A 19,772-nucleotide genomic window follows, 5' to 3' on the forward strand; every position below is an offset into this window, starting at 1 on the left:
AATTTGTTAGACCTTACCAAGAGCTAAATGTGCTATGATGATGATGTTCCAGGAGTAAAATTGAGATATTATTTTCAGTACGTTTGCCTCTTATCTCAAACAAACAAATCTGGAGCTCGATTAGAATAGGTCGTATGTCCTTTCGTCGATATAAAATTCGATCAGTTGGATTCGCTTATTGAAGCGAAAGCTGTTGAAATTAAACAAAACTTACCCATACATCCGATTCCTTACAAAACAGGATTTCCGTTCAATCACTAAAAGTCCTCGAAAAATAACTGATATTGCTATAGTAACTAAAATAAACTGATCGATTTTTATATCGACGAAAGCACATACGACCTATTCAAATCGAGCTCTAGAAATATCACTTTCTGATCTCCGTATCCAAATATGCTATTATTTTTACTCTGCTCGGGTTGTCGCTTTGTTTATGACAACATTTCGGGGGATAAAACGAGGAAACTACCCACTGCTGGCTAAAAAGTTGAGGCGGTTTACTTATTTTTGCGTTCTTTTGACGTATTTTTTGGGTAATCTGTTTTTCCCGTGTATGAGCGCTTCTACACCGTGTCCAATAAGTTCTCATACAAAATACAAATTAAGAAAATATAATTCTAAATAGTGTCCGTAAGGCAGCATCCATTTATTACGTAACGCTAAAATTGATATTTTTGCGACCCCCCCTCCCCCCTCCGTAACGCTTTTTTGTATGGAAATCCAAAAAATTTTGTATGGGCCGTAACGCTTGGCCATACAACCCCCCCCCCCTTCCCCAAGAGCGTTACGTAATTTGTGGACGGCGCCTAAGGTTAAATTTTTAGTTTTTATCCCAAGTATTGTAACACATGGATATACCAAGGCTAAACCGATACAATTTTAGTGATGATATGGTAAGAAAATGGCAAGTAAGCTCATGTTCCCGCGAATACGTTGCGGAGGGATCGAAAATACAAAGGAGACTTCCTCTTCAACGATTTATTTGACACTAATTCTATCCAGTTAGAGATAGGGCACCTCTAACCTCTAAACAACTTCTAGGTAGAATTGCAAACAATATAAATATCTATAATCTATTGTGTGAATGTGGCTGACAATTTAAAACTGGTAGACCTTTATAACACAATAACAAAGCCTTTTGAATACGATCAATGCAGTACCGATCTAGAACAATCGCGACCGTTATATTAAAGATAAACATTATAAAACGTAAATTTTGGACAATATTTACTTTCAATAGGGATACACGCATGTTTAGAGGTGAGAATGGTGTGAATCAACAAGATAAGATGCAATCATGCTTATTCAATACAACAAATCTCATTAAAAGATGTAAAGAGCTAGTTTTGTTTCATTCACGTTTTATTTTGTACTAAATAAAGCAGCTGCGTACTTCACCAATACAGAATCTTATTTTTTTCTCTTCTGGTCATAGTTACTACTAGCATTGGTGAGGACAGGAACATAATTTGTTTCAACTTAAATCCATTACTCGTTAAAATGAGACGAAATGCCAATCAATGAAGTGGCATGCGTGCCAGCTGAAATGGACTTCCAACAAATAAGCGATCAGCAGAGGAGGATAGAGAACAGTTAATTCCAAAACATGTGCTGTATTTTGTCAGTGTTAGATGGCCTTTCAATCAATAAATTTACTTTGAGAACTTATTGGACACGGTGTACAGTTATTAACTGAGAGCTTGCTCTATCAATGACCATATTGCATGTGCATATTTTGTGGCGTACGAAGGTACTCTATGTTCAAGAAGATCAAGAAAATTTACTTTACGACACGTTCCTGGACCGAAGGGGAAAGAATCAATCAAGTCAAGGATGGTCATGTTGAATATCCTCAACCTTACAGCTGTGGCCATATAGGCCTTTGGCCACATTGTATAGTGTTCGAAATCGATGATTTTGCGATCAAAATTAAATAACTTTTTTTAGGTTGGTTCTAGAGGTGTGGTGTGTTCTACAAAGTATTTCTGCATGTTAAAGACGCCTTGATAAAATGTAATTTATGATTAATCCTCCTAAAAGTGAGATATTTTTTTTTTCAAAAAACTTTTTAAAGGTCCGGGGTTTTCCGAGCAAATCCCACGATTACAGCTCTTCACAACTACAATCGTGAGAAACTAAAGTTTTCAAAGGTTGTTGAAGAGAATCCTGAGAATAACTGGACAAGAGTTTGGAAGAACATCAGAACCAAGGAATAACATCAATGGAACACTCAATGTATTATCTGCTGGTAAACTGAAAAATTCTACATGCGGCAGAACCGAGCAGACAACTCAATGTGTCAACAGTGCCCTAACATAGAAGAGGATTTGCAGCATAAATTTACTGGTTGTCGTCGAAAGATGGCATTATGGAGACATCTTCAACCACGGTTAAAAAAAAACCTAGGTAGGAGGATAACTTTCAACGATCTTCGAATACCAGATCTAGAAAACGTTGCCAAGAGAAGGAAATCATAGGCACTAAAATTATTTATAAACTATGTAAATTTTGTTTTAATTGCCAATCACGATTTTCTCAGTGGAAACGTTAGATTTTGTTTTAAACTGTGTATGTGTCTAGTTAAATAAAGTTCCAATAAATGTGTTAAAAAAAAGGTTTGACGTCTTATTTATTTATTTTGATCGCAAAATCATCGATTTCGAACACTGTGCTTTGACCTAAAATATGACGTAGATGGCGTAATTCTCGCCTAAAAATATAAGATTACCGACATGCACACACTGCAGATGCATGTTAGTCCCCAGCAGTTATCTCATTATTGGTTGCTTATGTGAGCTGATGTAGCTGGTCTGGTAAGATCAAGCACAAACTCTCAAAGTTCATCTAATGTTTTTTTTTTATAAGATTATTCAGAACAACCATCTTGGAAATTCAAAAATCCGGCTAAAGTATTATCAACCTTTTGGGAATTTGACCTCAAACATGTTAGCTGATTTTCCAATAATATATCAAGAAAATCCTACGTTTCCTTTTCCGGGAACCCAACTAACGTTCTTATATACGTGAACGACATCGCAAATCATCATATTAAAGGCCAACCAAGGTTGTTGGCCGATGACACAGCGATTTCTTATAAACGTAACAGCCGCGCCCAAATTTTCCAAGTTACCCTAATGAGGTACAAGCATGCCGTTCTCAGCAAAGTTGTTCAGCAAGCTAAGAACTATCTGGCAATGGCGTCTTTGATTCGAGAATCGTCCGCTAGGTGGCACCAGGGTAAAAATCTTCAAACTTCTATATGTTTCAGAATCCTGATAAGATAGAATGATGCAGTCTTCAACAAAGTTCTTCAGCAAGATAAAAACTGTCTGATAGTTGAGTCTTTGATTCGTGATTTATTCGGTAGGTGGTATCTTGTGTATGATATTTAAACACGTGTATCTCGTTACTGCAATAAGCTAATCCAGCAAAGGCGACGCTAGGTGACACCATCAATCAAAACATTAAAAAAATTATCTCAAAAACCGGAAAACGTTCAAATTGTTTCGAAAGTTAAGAGGAAGTAAGACGTATCTGGTGTCCTTGGTTCTGATATTATTCGACAGGTTCCGTCTTGTATTAAGAAAATATTTGTATGAGCACTCTAATGAACAAGAAGTATTCCATTTTCAGGATATTCATTCAGCAAGCCAATAGCCTTTTGGCAGGATAGTAGACGGTCAAGTACGGTGGTACAAGAGGCAATACTTTAACACCGTCTTTGACCCCCTGTAGAAAATTTTGTCGCCCAACAATATTGCATCTTTTGCTCCGTTTTTTTTTCTTCCGGGAATTTCTACAGGAACTCTTCCGGGAATTTTTCCAGGAATTTCTCCGGGAATTCCACCGGGAATTTATCCAGTAATTCCACTGGGAATTCCTCTAGGAATTTCTTCAGGAAACCTTCCGGAAATTCTTCTAGGACATTCTCGAAGAATTCCTCCGTAAATTTCCCCAGGATTTCATCTAGGACTCCCATCAGGAACTCCTTCAGGAATTCCTTCGGTAATTTCTGCAGGAATTCTTCTGGGATTTTTTCCAGCAATTCCTCCGGACTTTTCAAGATTTTCTCCGGAAATTTCACTGAGAGTTTCCCCAGGAATTCGTCCATGAGTGCCTCTAGGAATCCCTCCATGAACTCCTCCGGGATTTCTTCAGGAATTCCTCTGGGATGTTCTAGGAATTCCTTCAAGAATTTATCTAGGAATTTCTCCGGGAATTTTTCCAGGGATTTCTCCAGGAATATATCCGGGTATTTTCTAAGGAAAACTGTCGTTTTTTTTCAACAAAATCCTCTGGGAATTTCTCCAGGAATCTCTTCAGGAAGTCTTTCATGATTTTTTTTCTCGCAAAACCCTCGAGAATTTTTCCCGGAATTCCTCTAGGACTTCCTTTAAAAATACCTCCGGGAATTTATCCTGTAATTCCTCCGGGAATTTCTCCAGGAAATCCTCCAGGAACTGTTTTGGGATTTTTTTCTGGAAATCTTCCAGAAAACCATCCAGGAATTCTTTCAGGAATTCCTCCGGGGACTCTTCTGGAAATTCCTCCAGGAATTTTAAAAGGAAATCATCGGGATTTTCTCAGGAAATCCTCTGAGAATTTCACCAAGTTTTCCTCTGAGAATCCCTCTGAGAAGGAAATTTCTCTAGGAATTCCTCCGGTAATTTCTCTAGCAATTTCTCTAGAAAATTCCTCAGGGAATTCTCCTTCCTGGGGAATTCCCCGAAGGAAATTCCTGGAAGAATCTCTGGAGGAATCCCCTAAGAGATCTCCTGGAGTAATCCCCGGGAAAATTCCTGGAGAAATACCGGAAAGAATTCTTGGAAATAATCCAGGAAAAAGTTCTGGAGAAATTACTTAAGGAATCACCGTGGGAATTGCTAATGGGAGTCTAAGAAGAATTCCCGGAAAAATTCCAGGAGGGAATCGTAAAGAAATTCCTAGTGGAATTCCAGGAAATATTTTGGAAGGATTTCCTGAAGAAATTCCTAGTGGAATTTCTGGAGAAATTCCAGGGAGAATTTCCAGAGACATTCCCGGAGAAATTCCCGGAGAAATTCCCGGTGGAATTCCTAGAGAAAACAGGAGGAATTCCTAGAGAAATTTCCAGAGGAATTCCTGGAGAAATTCTCAGAGGGTTTTCTGAAGAAAAAAAAAGTCACGGAAGACTTCCTGGAGAAATTCCCAGTGGATTTTTTTTCTGAAAAAAAAACTGGAAGGTTTCCTGAAGAAATTCCCGGAGGAATTTCTGGGGGAATTCGCGGAAGAATTCCTGAAAGAATTTCTGGAGGATTTCCCGGATAATCTCTTGAAGAAATTTCCGAAGCAATTAAGAAAAGATTGTTTATCTGTTGTACAGCAACAATGTTTATTGGGAATCTCTCTATTAATTTTTTTCCAACAATTTTTGCATTAAAATGATTTTATCAAAAGTTGATTTCTGAGTTTTTGTTTAAATTTTCAGGGATTTGATAAGATACTTTTTCAGGGATTCCCCCACCAATACGTCTATTACTATCAAAAAATCAAAAGGGGCCGTTCATAAACCACGTAGACTTTTGAGGGGGGGGGGGAGGGGGGGTGTCTGGCCAAAATCTACGCTCCATACAATTTTTTTTTGTATGGACGAAAGTCTACGAGGGGGGGGGGGGGAGGGGTCTGAGATGGTCAAAATTTGGTCTACGTGGTTTATGAATAGCCCCAAACATTATTCTTAATGTAATAACCCAATTTATAATATCTTTTTGTCATTCTTATGATATGCAAATATGATCAATTAGGTTTTTAAATTCAGGAACAAAATAATTGTTTTTTTTTTATTTTGGGATTTTTTTAAATCACCCTTTGACAGCTGGGCGACTGTACAAAATCCGATGAGGAGTGATTCAACAAATCGCTCCCATGCAAACTTCAAATTGATTTGTAAATAGGTTCCCGGGCATCAAAATTCACGAAAATTTGGATTTCGGCTCAGTTTGGCATATAGAATTATCTCAACACCGCTAAAGAAGCCAATTGGCAAAAACAGCTGTAAAGTTAATAAATATGGCAGTGCTCATAGAATTCTAGGCTGAGCAGCATGCTTTGTTCCAATTTGGACGTTATGCTGAGAAAAAAAGACGAAGACTCTGAAACTGCTGTAGAAGTCAAGCTCTGAACTCCAGGACGGTGGGGACGTCAACCAATGTTCCAAACATCTATAGCAATGCATTGCAATGGTTGATAATGCAACGTTATTCGGTGTAGCAAAATAAGCTACTGTTATAAGTATAGACCTGGTTTTTGGAATTTCTTGGTAGTTTGGCTGACATGGACTACCTTAAAAAAAATCAAATGACCTTTAGGATTCCTAGAGGTAAATCTCATTCCCGTAAACAGTATTAACATTTGTACAGTGTGAAGCCATTTCCTTTCTGAAGTAATACACGCTCTCCTATAGTACAACGCTTCAGAATATAATACTTCAATTTCCGATATCACGGGGAAATTTGCCAAATAAATCTTTCCCAGGACTCCTCCAAGATGTACCACAAATCTTCCTACAAGAGAGTTGGGGAATGGTTCCTCGAAATTTTATCTTTTATTTTAAATTCTATTAAAAAGCAAAAAAAAACTTCGACATTGTACATTTCATTTGAAGAAAGGACAAAATACGGTCTGGCTAAATTTCTCAGGAAAAACACGCCTGAAATTCGGCAACCTTGTGCTTTCCTCCGGGCCGGGGCCATTCAACTGTTCAGCACCCCACAGTTAACCTTGAAATTGCACGCACGCCACCATCGCATCGCATCGCACTCCAGCTTACGTCACACGCATCATAGGCAGCACGTCTCGAGTGTTTTATCTGCCTGCTACCTACCTACCTACTCGCCTTCGCTCACCAACAACCCGCACGTCGAACTTATCGATCATCATCCGGCTTCGCCAAAATTGACCCAAAACGAAACATTGGAGAAAGGAAGGGACGGATAGGATGGAGGGTTGAAATCGTTGGAATGACCTTGACGGGTGTCATTCATACATTTTGGTTCTGATGGAAATTTCACTTTCTATATGGGTTGCCGGCTGACTTTGAACATCACAAGGGTCTTAATGCTATTGAGTACAATCCACATTTAGGGGTGGCAAGGACTTACCTTTAGCGCTTTCGCCGCGCCAGCTCAGATGCCGGGCTACCTTGTGTGATGCGAGGGATTTTCCTCGGCAGGGCAGGCCCACGGTCGTCACCACCAAGGGAGCCCGCAGTGGGCATGGCTTCAAGCCAGAATTTGGTTTAGCTGCCGCCACCGGTACTGATCGAGATCCTGTCAGGAACAGAAAAGTGTAAAGAAAACACAAGCGTTAGAATCATCGACTGCTTGCGGACGCCGTTCGTTGCTAACAATCAGAAAGGACATGACTTGTTTATCGAAGTGGTTCAAAAATAAAATCGACGGAATCTTCCCTTCGTATATGGCCATTAAATTAAAGCGTAAACAACACCCACCAAAAAGGCTTCACAAACGACGCACACAATTTGTTTCGTACACTCATCGGGGAAAGAATTAAAGCAGCGACCGAGCAGCAAAAATTTCAACTTCTTGCGAATGACCTCGTGCGAGTTTATCGAAGTCCACGCGGCTCGCTAGCACACACTCCGGCTATGCAATCACTTTTTATTCGGTTCATTGTCGAATTTAATCGGATATGTAATTACGGTGGATTGGTCCACCCAGAAAAAAAAAACCATACACTTGAATGAAAGCTAAGCAAAACAGTATATTTACTTTGACCATTGCCATCTTCAGCATCAGCAGCAGAAACAGCCTCAGCAGCAGCATCATTAGCACAGTGCCCGGACGACGAGGAGACGACGTGCGTGTCGGTACAGTTCATGTGTTCATCGAAAGCGATGCAGCACAAACTGAAAACAAAAGTGAAAATTTTCGCTTCACGTTTCGGTGCTGGTTTTGCTCCTTTTTGCTGGCTGCTCGTTCCTCTCGGTGGTGCTCGTTTCTCATGTAAGAAGAGACACACGCGCCCGTCCGTTCGCCAATACTCGTGTGCGGATGTATGCGGTGGCGGTGGGTGCGTGCGAAGTGGGCATTGCTTGCTCACTTACTACTGTTACAGTTAGCCAGGGCAGACAGTCTTGTAAGCAGCAGTGCACGTCCGGCAAAGTCGTCGCCTTCGTTGGCTTTCGTAGATTATAGAACAGCCAGCCTTCAAGAAGTTCAGCTTACAAGAAAATTCTGGCCCGATAAGTTTTTCTAGCTGTTGGAAGGTCGGTTCTGAAAATGCATATATGCTACAAACACAGTCCGATGTACTTAATACCTCAAGGACAATACTGCATCATCATAAAGATGTTCTGAAAATCATTCCAAAACCTAGAGATTATTTTGTGACAACTCTCTCCCCCGCACTGTAGGAGCATTGACTGTACTCTCGTATCGAACCGGGGCCTGCTCGGGATATTATACATACCACTAAAAAACCGGTCAGGTTGTGTGCTGTTGCGTTTGTCCCGACATTGATAAACGCTATCCGAGTGTAGTATCAATTTGTTTGAACATAGTTTAGATTGCAAAATAAAGCGTCCAGATCACGCAATCATATTATTTTGGGATACAACAACAATGGGTGCTGTTGATCGAGTGAGAAATGTTTCGGTCCTTCTGTTCAGTAGATGCATTATTTACATGCGACCTGCAATACATTTCCAGACACCTATCTAAACAACAGTATGCGAATATCTTGTTGAGTCTTCGTAACCTATATTACTGTGCACGATTCTCGATCATATGGTACGGATTATTTGCAACATAAATACTGTGGTAGCACACAACCAAGCTAGAGCACCAGTGTTGGAGTAAGAGAGCTTTTATGCTGAACTCGAGGAGCAGAATGTATCAAAATTTATGGGCTTGAATTTTAGTTCAAGCTTAAAATTTAGTTTTACGAGAGTGAGAAACAGATTTCTCACATGTTAAAGGTTCCAGGACCTATAAGGTACATGATACTTCAGCAATAAGTAACCAGGAAGATGACGTTCTTATCCCTTAACTTCTTATGTACGATGTTTCCATAGCCAGTATATCGAGCTGTGAGCGTATCTCAATAGACTGTACCAGAATTCCAAATTCGCGCAATGCCAAGAAAAGCAAATACCAGTTCGCCCCTTACTGCTGTGTAACACGTCACGATTCCGAGAGTGACGCATGGTATTTTACAAACCATACGAAGAGGCGAAAAAACATAGCTGAAATACCACGCGTCTCCATGTGAACATAGAAGCCCGTGGTATTTCATGCGTTCATTAAATTAAAGGATGCTTTTACTCACCTGGAAATCGTTCAACTCATTTATCTTTAACACATTTCAGAAACTTGTTACTACAATGTGATGTTCGGCAAACTTGTAGCGTAGTCTACAATGATCAGGAAGGACACCATGTTCTAACTCTCATATTTACGGCGTTAGAACGCTAGTTTTACCTATTCGCGTTGGTGGGATTGCCACCTTTGGTATAGCTGACACGATACAGCTCGGCACGCACCTCCTTCTCTCTCGTTTGTCGGGTGAAGATCACTGCGTCCAGATTTTAGAACTATTGTGATATACCCTTTTGCTGTGAGGTACGCAAGTTATCTCAGTAACATATTTGTCACTGAGATACCTTGGTATCGACTGAACTCAAGACCATCTATTATTGATGAATAGAGATCCTGAGTTACAGTATGTGACTCCCCCATTCTGGCGAGACTAGCTTTATGAAGCCAACCACGTCCTTGGGAGATAAGATCCATATGTCAGCAGGCCCTAAAAAGGGCTTGCTGAGAACTTTGAACCTACGTTGAGTGAGTGCACTGCAATAGCAGAGGATGTGTTCTGATGTTTCCCTCTCCTCGTCACAGAAGCGGCAATTTGAGGTTTGGATTGCTCCGATCTTTTGTAGATGGTATCTGCAGGGGCAGTGTCCAGTTATTAGACCGGTGTAGATGTTGAGATCCCTTTTGTTGAGACCTAATAGTTGTTGGGTTTTCTTGGGGTTTATCGTTACGAGCCTTTTAGATTGGCTCGTATGGGGAAGTGCATTCCAGTTTGATGTGATTTGACTGACCATATATTTGTTCAGTTCCATTTTTACAGAGCAGTCTGAGATCCCGCAGAAGGGCTCAGGGCCAATGAACCTTTCATTAGATCCATTTCTGGCTAGCTCATCAGCAATCTCGTTTCCCTCTAGACCCGTATGTCCTGGGATCCAATATAGGTAGACTCGATTGCGTATGGATAAGTTTTTCAAAGCCAGAATGCATTCCCACACTAGCTTTGAGTTACAAGTGTAGTTATTAAGCGACTTAAGTGCCGCTTGGCTGTCAGAGAAAATACATATTTTTGCAAACCTATACTTTCTCCTCAGGCTTAATAACACGCATTCTAATATTGCATATATTTCCGTCTGAAATACTGTGGGCCACTGTCCTAAGTGGACAGAGATTTTTGTTCTAGGGCCATAGATTCCGGAGCCTGTCAGATTATTCATTTTCGAACCATCTGTGAAGAAATTTATAGAGCCTGTTGGAACGCTGGGTCCACCTCCTTCCCACTCCTGGCGGGAAGGAATGAGCACATCGTAAGGTAAATCATAATTGACTACCGTTTCCATCCAGTCACTACAAATTCCTATTGCGGGATTTATGGCAAATTCATTTAATATGCTGAGGTGACCCGTAAGGTCTCCCGACAGCAGCGTTTTTGTTCTCTTTAACCTTAGAGCACTTTTTTCCGCTTCCAGCTTTATGAATTGATCTAACCAGGGCAGGTGAAGCATTGCGTCTAGGGCCAAAGTGGGTGTACTACGAACTGCACCAGTGATCGCTATGCAAGCGGTGCGTTGAATTTTGTTGAGCTTCGCCCTTGCAGCAGCCTCATTAGTTTTAGGCCACCAGACAAGGGAAGCGTAAGTAGTCCTGGGACGAACAATGGTTTTATATATCCACATGATCATACTTGGTTTTAGGCCCCATCTTTTACCCAGGGTTTTTGAACAAACCCAAAGTGTATTGAGACCTTTCTGCACAACTGATTGGAGATGAGAGTTCCAATTCAGTTTTGCGCCGAGTATGACACCTAGATATTTTACTTCGCTTGAATAAACTAGTTGTGTATGATTCAAGAAAAGGGGTTTCAGTTGGACCTTCCTCCGTTTGGTGAAAGGGATAATGGAAGTTTTTGTAGGATTTATGCCTAGTTGTTCCTTATGACACCAGGAAAAAGTGTGATTTAGGGCAGATTGCATTCTTTCCACGATAACACTTTCGAATTTGCCTCGTACAATAATGACAACGTCATCAGCATATCCAACCACTTCGAAGCCTCTTCTCTCTAAGCTGTCTAGAAGCTCATCCACCACCAGTGACCACAACAAAGGAGAAAGCACTCCGCCTTGCGGAAATCCCCTTGTTGCTTTAACAGTAATGTATGAACCGCTAAGCTCAGATGAGATTTTTCGATTAGCTAGCATAGCATGTACCCAGGTAACAATGCATGGGTCGAATTTTCTCCTCAACATTGCTGACCCTATAGACGAATAAGAAGCGTTATCGAATGCGCCCTCAATATCAAGAAATGCTACAAGAGCAATTTCTTTTGCATTGAGTGTTTTTTCGATCTTTTGAACTACCGTATGTAGTGCCGAGATCGTAGATTTTCCACTTTGATAAGCGAATTGGTTTTTTGACAAAGGCATTGCTTTCATAAATTTGTGATTTATGTACTCGCATAGAACCTTTTCCATAATTTTGAGCATTACAGAGGATAAACTTATCGGCCTGAATGCTTTGGGGTTGGTTTTATCCCTCTTTCCTGCCTTCGGAATGAAGACAGCCCGGATTTGACGCCAATCGTTGGGTATATGCCCCAAAATCAGACTCGCCCTAAAAATCTCAACCAAGGGTGGAACCAGTGTTTTCTCCTCTTTTTGGATCAGCGCTGGGAATATTCCATCCATGCCAGGAGACTTAAATGGCTCGAAAGATCTCACAGCCCTCTCAACCCTGGCCCGAGTGAAAGCTTCCTTTGCAACATTTATTGCGTCTTTTTTAGATCCAGAAACCCATGATTGGATCTCTTGTGGATCTGAGACAGCAATTCCAGTGTCTTGGTCGCCGATGCTCGACTCAGGGATTGAATAAGGGAAGTGGATCTTTAACAATTCGCTCAGTGTATCGCTAGGCTCTACAGTGAGCGAACCATCCGTCTTTCGGAGGCTACCCACACCATTGGAGTGGTCTTTTGAAAGAGCTTTTTTGAGTCTGGCCACTACGGGTGTATTCTCTATGCTTTCACACATTAGAATCCACGATTTCCGTTTGGCTGACCTTATTTCTTTGTTGTAGTTCGTCAGGGCCTTTCTGTATAGGCTCCAATCGCCGGTTCGCTTGGCACGATTGAATTCCCTACGCGCAGTTTCCTAAGCTTCTCAAGAGTTTTATTCCACCATGGAACGTCTCTGCTCGAACTAATTGATTTAGTTGGACAGCTCTCTTGGTAGGCATTAAGGATTTTGTTTTTAATGGATTTGGACGCATCTTCCAATTGTGTAATGGACTTGATGTGACTTTCTATTATGTACTCTTCAGATTGTAGGATAGCTGAGTAGGATTCCCAATCAGTTTTCTTAGGATCTTTAAACGTTTTTTCTATCGTTAGACCCCCTTCCCATTCGAAGATGATGTGTTTGTGGTCTGACATTGATATTTCGTCAGAAACATGCCAGTTTTTTATTTTATCAGAGATAGACCGACTACATAGAGTCAAGTCCAAAACTTCCTGACGAATGAGGTTTTCAAACGTGGGCTTGTCACCAACATTACAAATGTCAATGTTCTTGGAAGAGAGAAACTGTAACAGGTACTCACCTCTGGTGTTTATATTTGTACTTCCCCATACGGTGTGATGTGCATTTGCGTCACACCCTATGACGAAGGGGATGTTGTGTCGGTGGCTGTAGGCTAGGATAGGATAAGACAACTAGTCAGCCCAAAAGAGACCAATTTGGGGACCAGTAATCTTAGCAACGCGGAAAAACAAGACAGCAAGCTATGAAATTAGACAGAGAAGTTGCAGGTGTCACATCCTATCCTAGGCTGTAGGCTACGAGCGCAGCTATTTCTGGAGGAGGGATTTCGTCCACGTCACCTGGGAAATATGCCGAGACCATCAAGATCTCTCTACTCCCTCTAGCGGAAGGTACCTCCATCCTGACAGCTACGATGTCCCTTTTTATGAATTCTGAAATTGGAAAGTATTTACAGTTGTTATGTAATAAAATAGCCGCTCTAGGAGAAAGCTGGCTGTCATCATATACCAACTTACATGAGTGTTGTGGAATACCTTGTATTCTGGATTTATTGACCCATGGCTCTTGAATGAGGGCCACGGTTAGATTCTCTTTGGTGAACCTTCGACAGAGCACACCCGTGGCGCTCTCAGCATGGTGGAGGTTCACTTGCAGAACTTTAGTCGCCATTTCCGGGGTTACCGCTTTTTTTCCGGACGACGACTATCCGGCTTTGGATGTTGCGGATCATCAGGGTGTCGTTTGGTGTTACAGTTTGAGTTGTTTCTCTTCCCTGTAGCGACCTGGCCCGCCAGTTTCGCCTCTGTGGTCAAACTGTCGCTTTTTGCACTCCCTTTGCCCTGTTTAGATACCTTTGGTTTGGTACCACTAGAGCAGGGAGTCGCATGTAAGCTTCGAGCTTTTCCTTTAGAGGCGGACTGACTAGCCTTTATGGTGCTTTTGGGGTGAGATTTACTAACCTCGCCCGAACCGGAGGCTTCCTCAGATTTCTCTTGGGTCGGCCTTCCAGTTAGCCGAACCTTGCCCGAACAGGAGGCCTCCTCAGATTGCTCCTCCTTAATATAACTGAAGGCAGAAGGATAAGAGTACCCGACCTGCACTACTAGCTAATCGCACAACTCTTAGCTGGCGTTTCCTGTCATCGATTGACCTGTGGAAGCATGAGGTAGGAATTTGCGAGAACCAGAGTTATGTTAGACAACCCAGCTAGTCGCCTCACCATTTTGCAGCATTTTAGTCTCATTTTTCCTCTATACAAGAAAGAGACTAGAGTGCGCGAAATGCAGAGTAATAATACTTCTCAATGCAGCGTACAAGAGTTTGTCCGGAATTCTGTTTACCAGGCTGAGACTGATTTTGAAGTACTTCGTCGGCGAATTTATGGCGGGTTTTTGTGATGGCCGATTAAAAACGGATCAGATGTTCACCCTGCGGCAGATTCTCGATAAATTTCTGGAGTACAAATTGAAGACTGTTAATTGATTTCAAGGCGTCGTATGATTCAATTAATAGAAACAAGTTATGGCAGATTATGATCGAATATGGTTTCCATGATTCTGATTCTTCCGGTTAATTTATATGGCCATAAATCGTGGACGTTGGGAAAAGTTGATCGCAAAGCCTTTGAAGTCTTCGAACGTAAAATGCTGCGAACAAATACTCGGCGGCAAACTGGCGGCGTCGCATAAACTATATATGAATTGTACCAAGTATATGGAAAGATGGATATAGTGAAGCGAACAAATCACGGCATTCTGCGGTGGGCTGGGCACGAACCTCGTATGCCGGAGGAACGACAAACTAAAACCATATTCAGCAGAGAACCAGGAATGGGCCGTCAGCTTCGTGGAAGACCGTGCACACGTTGACTTTTTGAAGATGATGTTCAGGACCACTGGAAGCGATAGGAACTGGAATGATCGAGACCAGTGAAGGCGAATGCGATTTACCTTAAATCTTTTTTGATCGCAGTTTCATCTGGAGCCCGTATTGGTCACGAGTTGCACTGGTGATGCGTCTTTGTATTTCACGACTGTTGCCAGTCATTAGTAAGGATCCAAGGTAGACGAATTCATGCACTCTCTCTATTACTCTCTCGTGATAGCACATATACATCATATTGTGCTCAGCTCCACCCGTCAGCATGGATTTTTTTAGACGCATTCACCACCTGCTTCTTTGCTTTCCAGGCGGGTGTACAGATCTGACACCGTTCCAATAATGTTCTGCCGATAGAGTTCGTGTTGCCATCGAAACAATAAACCAGACAGTAAATTTGGTCGGCACTGCTTAAATTCCCAAATATCCCTTTTGGTAATCGGTCAGGGATGTACAAATGGATGTTTTACCTAAATGTATTCATTACCATAAAGGGGTGCGCAAAGACGTGTTCACACTTTTTTTGTCCCGTTTTTGTGTCCGTGGAAGGTTCGATTCGGCTGATAGTTTAACATTGAAAAAAAAATGTAAATAAAAGCAAAGATTTTCAAAAGTTAGCAGAAGAAAAGTGCGTGAGTTTTGTATGCATTGACGCCATGGTTTCGACTCTACAGCGGAGATATGCCGATTGAATTGATTGTATTTTTTACAGGAACATGGATTATCGCCAACTGCGTCATTATGAAGGTTTTGGCAAGTTCGTTCCATTTATTATAGTAAATATTTTTTTTTTTTTTTTTTGCTAGGTTTCTAGCTGCACTCTGAATAGAGTTGAAACCTCTACACTAGACCCGAAGATAGAAAAGAGTACGTAATCTTTCAGAAGCAGTTTGCCAGCCGTACGCGGAAAATGATATCCATTAAGACACTGTTGCCTACTGACTCAGAAAGTTACGGTAGAAAGTTGGAAAGTTTTCAATTGATCAGTCAGTCAGGATTTGCCTATGTAGTGTTATGGTCACACGGTTTGTATCTGTCTTCTTGTTTGGTTTTGTGGTATGGTTCAATATGTTTTTCTTCTCGTTAAGTCAGTTGTCGTATTTTTTTCATCGATTCAATCGAACCCTGTATGTTAAAATATAGTCAATCCTGGGTCAAATTGTTTTCTTGATTTCGCTAATCGTTTTCTACTTCTCTGTGTTTATCTCCTGTGTCCTTAAATTGTCATCGGTCCAAAACCCAAAGAAACATGTAACTGAACTTCTGATATTTTTCTGTTGGTGTCATAATACCATCTAAGAGATAAACAAAAAAAACGCCAGGTTGGTTAGTTGATTTCAATAAAATTTTAAAATAATATAGATTGTCGACTATTATGTATTCATCCCCCTACAAATACTATAAAAAATATTCAAATTCGTTCAATTGTCCTATCGGTCCTACGTAAACCATGTCATTTTCTCAAGCGTAGCCCAGAAATGTCAACCTAGTCATACACAAGTAACGCTGTTCAATAAATAAAAGGCAGTCAGTTTTTGTCCAAAATGTCACGTCGCATTGATGTCAACAATGCGTTTAAATGTTCGCACGTTAGCTTCGAATCTATTAGCACAATTAAGTGCTGCAGATCTCCTTCCCACTATTAATTCTTCGGTCGATTTTAATTGCTTTATTTAAAGAAAATATGGACAACTTACATTGTAAAAATTCGAAAAAGCGGCTATGACATTAATAAATTACTAATCAAAATCAACCGAGAAACGTGGGAAATAGAGCCCAAACAACATTTTGAAGTCAGCTGGCTGTAAAAGGTTCCAAAACCTGTCACAAATCCTACAATACTTTTATTAGGATTTGTAACGATCATCAAAACCTTCTTAAATCCAACCGACTTGGAACTATTGCTTGGGAATAGACTCTAATGAGCCCTGGCGGATCCTCCATGTTTATCGAGCATGTCTGATGCATATGATCAGCCATACTCCATCTGCAGCAGCCGGTTCGTGATGAACCGTTGGAGGCGCATTAAAGTGTTAAAAAGGTGATATGTTTCACTAAAGAACACTACATTACAATAATCAAAATGAAACTCCTTCACTTTAATACCGTCAACCCCTGCGAACTTGGCCAGGGCGTTCCATTTATTATAGTAAATATGAGTTCATATAAATGTTCCTACAATCTATACCTTATTTCGTAAAACTCGAAGCGTTTGGAACGGTATGTCCACCAACCTTTCTCCCCTGTTGATTCGAGAAATGATTTGGGGATATTTACTTAATATTCTTGATATGCAAGCATCAATATTGACATTATTATTTGATTCATTACCATAAAGGTAATGAGTTGAGTTGATCACCCAAATAAATTTCAAGATTTAAGTGGTTTTTAAGGAGCGTGTAAAGTGAGCGTATATCGCCTCCATTTTTTCACCCTATTCATCATTATATGCGATAGTGTGTTGACTGGGAATGTTAAGCGTACAGTACCTTTAATAGTTATTTATGTAACGAGTTGCAAAAAGTTGATTTTTTCAGCACGAGTCGTACATTTATCCAACGAGGCTTGCCGAGTTAGATAAATACGAAGAGTGTTGAAAAATCGAGTTTTGCAACGAGTTCCATACAAAATTTTATGCAATGGTTTTTTCATAATGCAACCCATTTGAGTTGCATAATGTTCATAATGCAACTCAAATGAGTTGCATTATGAACATTATACAACTATTTTTCATTATGCAACTCATTTCAGTTGCATAATGAGCCAGTTCGGAAAAAATGGCCATTATGATACCAAAATGGGTTATATAAAATTTAAATTATGATACTGAATTGCATAAATGTTTTTTTTTGTTTCTTTTTATTCGTGAATACCGTAAAAAGATGTAACTTGCACCACATTTTAACTTTGAAGCAATATCAATGAAAATCTTAACATTTGGGACAAGCTGTAAATCATACCACGAGTAGAATACTAAGAAGTACTTTATTTTACAAAATGTGCTGCCACCTAATCAGGTGGTGCGAAATACATACTTGTTGTCAGTTACGATAGATACAATTAATCCTACAGATAGTTTTTTCAAGCATTACCAAAACCCTTTCAGAGATGGTTCGAGGTCCAGCTTCAGTTGTACTGACATTTGACGCCTGTTTCTCCACTCAAACTGCATGAAGGAAATAATATGACTACTCAGACTACTGATTGCACATCAAAATAAACTGATATTGATAGTGTATTCTCTGTATTTGACGAACGATGACAGAATCGCTACCGAAGAAGATGTTAAGGAGATGGTATCATGGTAGATGTGAACATGGTGAAGTTTGCTTCGAAAGGGAAAAGCTGTAACATGTCTGATTACATTTTGAAACGTTTTGAATACAAACTTAAAGTCCTTAGCACTGAACAAATACACTTGGCCAAAAGAAATAACATTTCATGAATTTATAAGCCGTTTAAACGTTACTTGGAAACCATGCTATTTTGATTTTTTTTACATATTTCAATCGTTTATAAGGTTAAGCTTATGTGTTTGTTGCCTTTTTTTTGTTATGCTGCAATCTGATGTGAACCAAGTGGTAAATGTATTATAGATGATTGTCATGATTGTTAAGTCGAACATTGAGTGAATGTTTTATTGTGTTTGTTTTGCTGTTTAATGTAGGGGAGACTGAGGAGACTTGATCCCTGGGGAGACTTGTTCCCCTCTCATTTGCTCGGAATCAAAAACATTTTTCTTCTAGCATATTTTTTCCAAAACTACTCCTGGACAAACGACTATGTTTTGGCTACAAGTGATTTTGATTGTACATTGCATTATTTTTTAACGGCTGATGGTTTGTTTTCAGTCCTTCAGAAATCTTTTAGGCGATTCCGAAAAATCTCAATACTTTGTGAAAATTGAACCAAATCGTGTCAAAATTTCACAGCACATAGTTTATATAAAACACTTTCAAACTTATTTATCCAAATAAGGCTGTTGTTAACATATTTTAATTATTTCAGCTTAGTATACACAACAGTGACATGGGGAGACTTGATCCCTCGAGGATTACACACACATTATACATGTGAAAAATAAAATTCTATTCGGAAGCCTCTATTTACTTGGAATTCTAGTCTATTCAACGGTAAAATGTGTCCGATAATTATAACTTGAGTACAAACCATGAAAAGGGGGATCAAGTCTCCCCATTTTTTAAATCCGGGCATATCCTTAAAAATTTAAGGAAATCTTACAATTTCAAACACTCCATATTCATCGGAAATACAAGAAAACTCGAAAAGAAAATGAATAGGAAGACTCTGGAATTATTTTCCATTTAAATAAACCATGTGCTCAAAGGGGGATCAAGTGTCACCCATTTTTGAAAAATACATCATAAGGCATGTCTTATGTCCATAAAAACACAGTTTTGAAAACTTTAACAATAATTTAAAGGCCTTCTGTTGTGTATAAACTTGCAATAGATGTTTACCTGCCATTTTGTACGGAAATCGGATCTAGTTTTGTGTTTTTTCTCAAAGTTTCAGGTAAATTAAGAAAAAGGGATCAAGTCTCCCCAGTCTCCCCTACACCGTTGTAAAGTTAGTAGCGAGTTTTTATAATTGCCAATCCTGTAGATGATTATAACATTTTTGTACGTCAATTATTATTCTTGGTATCGATTGTTATCTAGAAATAAACAGTTTGATAAAACCAAAACATGGTTAGTTGTGCATAATAAAGAAATAAAGACATAAGAGACATAAGAGAAAATCGAAATTTGTGTCAGCCTTATTGAAATGACCGAAGAACATTAGCTTCAATTATGTTATCAATTTGTTATTTTGCCACACTAGGGCCACAAGGAAACAGTGTGGCACCTTGCGACATTTACACATATTGCCACAGGCGTCCCGAACCGAGCCGAAACGTGCCTGAATGAACCCACACTGTGCTCTTATCGATTGTCGCAACTACAACAAACGTGACCATTTCGGATCTTTCTCTCGATTCGTTTCCAGCCATCAGACTGTGTGTTCATAAACGCACCACCACATC

General features: G+C 40.0%; 2 protein-coding genes across 3 annotated transcripts in view; both read right to left on the reverse strand.

The window, feature by feature from the left end:
* Window positions 1–19,772, reverse strand: part of LOC109622675 (uncharacterized) — a 517,321-nt gene that overhangs the window by 26,323 nt on the left and 471,226 nt on the right. The gene's annotated exons all lie outside the window — the stretch shown is intronic.
* Window positions 1–19,772, reverse strand: part of LOC109413726 (6-phosphofructo-2-kinase/fructose-2,6-bisphosphatase 1) — a 393,602-nt gene that overhangs the window by 24,230 nt on the left and 349,600 nt on the right. The window contains exons 1-2 of one of the 2 annotated variants that reach the window (XM_029873592.2): window positions 7,770–8,109; window positions 7,140–7,307 (exon numbers count right to left, since the gene is read on the reverse strand). In XM_029873592.2, coding sequence (XP_029729452.2) covers window positions 7,140–7,307; window positions 7,770–7,878 — 277 coding nt within the window. In that variant the 5' untranslated portion in view covers window positions 7,879–8,109. Of the gene's footprint in view, window positions 1–7,139; window positions 7,308–7,769; window positions 8,110–19,772 lie in introns of those variants that run through there. The other variant, XM_029873591.2, reaches the window with a different exon arrangement.

This window comes from Aedes albopictus, chromosome 2, assembly GCF_035046485.1.
Source record: "Aedes albopictus strain Foshan chromosome 2, AalbF5, whole genome shotgun sequence".
Classification (NCBI taxonomy): domain Eukaryota; kingdom Metazoa; phylum Arthropoda; class Insecta; order Diptera; family Culicidae; genus Aedes; species Aedes albopictus.